This window comes from Protobothrops mucrosquamatus, unplaced genomic scaffold (genome assembly GCF_001527695.2).
Source record: "Protobothrops mucrosquamatus isolate PMUCROS unplaced genomic scaffold, P.Mucros_1.0 scaffold1376, whole genome shotgun sequence".
NCBI classification, from domain to species: Eukaryota; Metazoa; Chordata; class Lepidosauria; order Squamata; family Viperidae; genus Protobothrops; species Protobothrops mucrosquamatus.
The window spans coordinates 79,463-85,180 of record NW_015387565.1 but is presented as its reverse complement, the minus strand read 5'-3'; the positions used below and the strand labels follow the sequence as shown (position 1 = coordinate 85,180).

The window sequence follows — 5,718 nt, the reverse complement described above, 5'->3', positions numbered from 1 at the left end:
TACTTAGACTTCAATAAGGCATTTGATAAGGTAGACCACAACCTACTCCTTGGTAAGCTAGAAAAAGGTGGAATAGACAACATCACCACCAGATGGATCTGTAGCTGGCTGGCAAACCATACTCAATGAGTAGTCCTCAATGGCACTACATCCACATGGAGAGAAGTAAGCAGGGGGGTACCACAAGGTTCTGTCTTAGGCCAAGTACTCTTCAATATCTTCATAAATGACTTAGATGAGGGAATTGAAGGGGAACTAATTAAATTTGCAGATGACACCAAACTGGCAGGAGTAGCCAACACCTCAGAAGACAAACTCATGATCCAAAAAGATCTTGACAAACTTGAACAACGGGCCCTATACAACAAAATGAGTTTCAATGTGGAGAAAAGCAAAGTTTTACATTTAGGTAGGAAAAATCAAAGATACAAGTACAGATTGGGGAAGACCTGGCTTAAAAACAGCAACTGTGAGACAGACCTTGAAGTCCTAGTGGAGGATCACTTAACCATGAGCCAGCAGTGTGCAGAAGCAGCCAAAAAAGCAAATACAATCCTGGGTTGTATAAACAGAGGCATAGAATCAAGATCATGCAAAGTATTAGTACTGCTTTATAAAACCCTAGTAAGACCACACCTTGAATACTGCAGTCAGTTTTGGTCGCGACATCACAAAAAAGATGTTGAGAGTTTGTAAAAAATTCAGAGAAGAGCAACTAAGATGATCAAAGGCCTGGAGATTAAAACATATGAAGAATGGCTTCAGGACCAGGGCTTTTTTGTCATAGAACGCCCAGAACGGAGTTCCGGCACCTTTTTTGGATGGAACCTTGTAGGGCAGGCAAGGCGGGTTGTATGACGTGTGTGAGTTCCGGCACCTTTTCTTTTTACAAAAAAAGCACTGTACAGGACTAAAGAAAAGAAGAAACAGGGGCAACATGATAGCAGTATTCCAGTATTTGAAAGGCTGCCACAAAGAAGAGGGGTTAAATTATTCTCCAAAGCACCAGAGGGCAGGACAAAAAACAATGGTTGGAAACTGAATAGAGAAGCAACCTAGAATTAAGAAGAAATTTCCTGACAGTGAGGACAATTAACCTGTGGAACAGCTTGCCTCCCCAGTATTTGAAAGGCTGCCACAAAGAAGAGGGGTTAAATTATTCTCCAAAGCACCAGAGGGCAGGACAAAAAACAATGGTTGGAAACTGAATAGAGAAGCAACCTAGAATTAAGAAGAAATTTCCTGACAGTGAGGACAATTAACCTGTGGAACAGCTTGCCTCCAGAAATCGTGGGTGCTCCATCACTGGAGGTTTTTAAGAAGAGGCTAGACAGTCACTTGTCTAAAATGGTATAGGTTCTCCTGCTTAAGCAGGGGCTGGACTAGAAGACTTCCAAGGTCCCTTCCAGCTCTATTCTATTCTATTCTATTCTATTTAATGTTTCATCATTTCCATGAAGTTGTTAAATATAAACACAAAATTGTATGTACCACAATAATCAACACTACTATCTTGATGGTAGTATTCTAAATAACATAAATATTAATTATTATATAGAGTTTCATCTAGCTAAATGGATGGGAGCAATGGATGGAAACTGATCAAGGAGAGAAGCAACCTAGAACTAAGGAGACATTTCCTGACAGTTAGAACAATTAATCAGTGAAATGACTTGCCTTCAGAAGTTGTGGGTGCTCTAACACTGGAAGTTTTAAAGAAGAGATTGGACCACCATTTGTCTGAAACAGTGTAGGGTTTCCTGCCTAAGCAGGGGGTTGGAGTAGAAGACCTCCAAGGTCCTTTCTAACTCTATCATTCAATTCTATTCTAAAACCAATTATTTCTATACAGTCTTAAGGATTTGGATGTGTGTATGGAAATCTGCATAAGGGTGTGATTTTTTTTGTTGTCTTAAACATTTTGTATGCTACATAAACAATAGAGAGGTATCAATTTACATTTTCAAAATGTAATAATAAGTTTTAAAAATAACATCAGTAGCTGGAATTGACACTTGACATCCTAGTTTTGCATCAGTAAAACATATAAAAAGACAAGAAATAAGTGTTTTCTGAGTAAAATAAAGACAGAAAATAAAATATATATGCTATCTATTCTAGTAAATAACAAACATGCAAAGTTTGTGTCACCTTAAAAATAAATAAATGAAATTACCTGCTTCTCTTTCATTCTACATTCTCACCTGCCACTTATGCCATTCCCAATGTTGTTTTATGTCTTATTGTAAATAATCATGTTTGGGATAAACCCCCTGGCTTATCATACCATACCATACCATACCATACCATACCATACCATACCATACCATACCATACCATACCATACCATACCATACCATACCATACCATACCCTACCCTACCCTACCCTACACTACACTACACTACACTACACTACACTACACATATACACATTTAATTCCTTTATTTCAACTGCTTGATCTTCATTTGAGAATTATAAAGTTTTGTCATTAGACTCAATAATACTCAAAATAATAATATAAATAGAAGATACCTTGCCGATAGTGTAGCAAGGGAGAACCTTTTGCAGTACAATTCAAAAGCACTTCTGATTTTTCTGAATTCTCTGAATATATGACATCAGATGACTCTTGAATAAAAACAGGACTGTGACAAATTTGTTCATCTATGATACAAAACATATTAAACAGATTTAAAACATATTTCACTTAAAGACAATTCAGAATGTATCTGGTTTTCCAGCCAAACTTTAGATATCTTTTATGTACTGATAGTTTTTTGCAAAGTATTCTCTCTTAATGAGTTCTACATGAAAGAACTAAACCATTTTGAGATATCTAGATTTTTCTCTCTATTCAAAAGCAGCTAATATGGCATTTATCATAAACAAAGTTCTATGTAATAATAATAACAATAACAATACCCTAAAGTGGAAAGTATCCTTTCTTTCCTTCCTTGAGGGCTTTTAACTTAACCAACCATGTGTTGAGATATCCATCCAGTGTGAGTTTAAACACAATATAAATATACAATGTTTATGTGCCCTTAATGTTCACTTATCACCTTGCTGCTTTATTGTCAAGGCTGTAAAAATATAAGGTACTCTGTGCCTTTCATTTATTTCAAAATCTTACAAGGTGAAATTGCTTTCAGTTTTTCCCAGATAGTCTGCAGGCAATTTCCTCTTCCCATACAAGTGCAAACATTTCATGCCTGATTAATAATAGCAGCTCATTTCTTGAAGATTTGTGTAGGGTTTATTTACATAATAAAGGTGAGGAAATGCACTTGCTTTTAGCCTTGCTTCAGAATGTTGCCTATATCTGACTAGTGTAGAATGATCCTTCAAGAAATTATGTAAACCATAGTAAATGGATTACCATAACAAAATGAACCGAATAGGACTAGAGATGGATATAACAGTGAAGATTGCTGTTACTAAAGTGTCATCTTTCTTTCTCCTCTATGTCTTTAATTGAGGCCATTTGCCTTCCAACAACACCTACAGTCCATAGGACAACAGTGTAATCAGCTTTAAAAGCAAGTTAATTTAAGAGTGTACATATTATTAAATAATAAGATCTTATATCTGGATTTTATTTATTTACTGTGGGAGCCTTGGTGCTCTCTGGGTTTCATGGTTTTCTTCCAGACATTTCATTACCCAAATAGGTAACATCATCATTGCATTTATTTATTTAACATATTGATATAGCTGCCCAACTCACATGCAGGTGACTCACTTACACTTGATACAGTGTATTCAGATCTACATCAATCTGACCAATACATTGTCTCTGCTCCTTCCTTCACTGGTATTGGCTGTCCACCATTTCTTGAATGCAAATAGAGACATTATCCTCCACTCCATCTCTCTCTGTCTCTCTGTCTCTATCTCTGTCTCTGTGTGTGTCTCCCTCCCTCCCTCCCTCCCTCCCTCCCTCCCTCCCTCCCTCTCTCTCTCTCTGTGTGTTTGAATTAATGTTGATTTTTGACTTCTTGGCCAAATTTCAGAAGCATTTTGTAATTGCTTTCTTTCTAGGACTGAGCTTTCCATCCACTGCAAAAACACTCCATCTTTGTTCTGAAATTTCAAAAGTACTGTTTTCCATCCTGAACCATCTTAAACTTTTCTAGCCATTTATATGACTGTGCTTTATTCCACAACCCAGTTGTGATTGGCTACTCCATCCAGTAATATACAACCATTTCATTATGGTCTCCTTTTCTTAGCTGGTTGGCAACTTCCTTTTTTGTTTGATCCTTCCAGTTGATCCTGCAATGGTTATGAAGACAGTGTGTATAATATCTTCTGGCCACCATTTTGTCTCTGCCTCTTTGAGAGCAGACCTTAAATCTACCATTACTTCTCCTACTGGTTCTCTTTTTGATTTGTGTCCTCACAGGGTGAATCGTGCTCTACATTTTTTGCTATGTTTTGCCTACTGGAAATGGCTTCCTTTTGTCCTTCTTCCACTCCCTTTCCACTGCTTTTTTAAAAAAACCTTTAAGGTGCAACACAGATATGTTAAAACAAAGCTACAAACCTTCAATAAATGCTACTTTGCTTCTATAAAACTGGAGCATCCTGCTGAAAATTGATTAGCAGCTAAATCTGAGAATTAAACTGTGAATCTATGAAATGGAAGGCCGGTGTACAGAAAAAACTGCAGCCCAGGATCTGTGTGTGGCCCACAACTATCTTTTTTAAAGTCTCTGATATGCTTATATCAATGAGATTCAAATTTCTGGATGCCTTTGCATATGTTTATGAGGTTTGCTGGTGATCAATAGAAAAAATGGATTCCTTAAAGTGGGATTAATTGTTCCTTTTTTAACAGGCAAAATCTTCAAAATCTTGAATTAAATGATGAAGTACCATGAAGCTAATTTTAAGCAAGCTACAATATAGAGTGCTTTTCCAAAGGCATCTTCAATCTTTGTAGATATTTTAACTTTTCCCGATCACCGAATAAGTGCTTTAGATCATATTTTTTTCTGTTTTTCTTCTTTTTTCCTACAACAAGCATAGAAGTGGAATAGACAAATTGCAGAAGTGGAATAGACAAATTGGCATTGATGTAACTTAGATGGTTTGTTTGGTCTGAAGCAGGAGAGAACAATCAGGAGCCAAAGGTCCCTGGAGATCCTAACTCCCCTTTGCCAGCCTCATTGCCCTCCAAAATCCCATCACCACACACATCCTTAGTGGGCAGAAGTTGAGCACAATTGGCTTGGAAAAATGTGGGTGTACTGCCCAATCTAACGCCAGTTAATGAGGTCATTCTGAGATGTTGCAACTAATATACAAAGCCAGCTTGACAATTCAAATATCTCTTTGAAAGCTCAGTTAATCTTTATCCAGAAGTACTCACTCAGCATGGTTCCAGGACATTTTCTTTTCTTTTTATCAAAGGTGCCCAACGAGAGGGCTATACAGTATGCAGATCTTGACAGCCTTAAGTCTAAAAGATATTTTTTGGGGGAAAGTTGCCAAATTGTGATTTCTTTTTTGTTTTTTCTATTTTTTTCCTGAGAAAAATTCCCTGAGGATGGATTTCAACATGAGTCCAAAGCTCAAAAAACTAAACCTCTGGTCCTGGGGACTGACCCAGATTAGATCCTACAACATTATCCTGGGACATGTATATTTGCCTTCATTTCTATTGTCTGTTATAGTACAGTTTAAAAATGGATGAGAACGTTTAGAAATCCCT

The 5,718-nt window shown here is 37.0% G+C and overlaps 1 protein-coding gene across 1 annotated transcript in view; it reads right to left on the bottom strand.

Annotated features, from left to right (window-relative positions):
- The window catches only part of LOC114922947 (contactin-6-like), a gene marked incomplete at its 3' end in the record, with an annotated part of 107,644 nt that extends 103,056 nt beyond the window's left edge, over positions 1 to 4,588 (bottom strand). Inside the window, 2 exon segments of the mRNA XM_029285177.1 lie at positions 2,540 to 2,666; positions 4,549 to 4,588. Of these exon segments, the coding sequence (XP_029141010.1) occupies positions 2,540 to 2,666; positions 4,549 to 4,588 (167 nt within the window).
- Between the last annotated feature and the right edge of the window lie 1,130 nt (positions 4,589 to 5,718).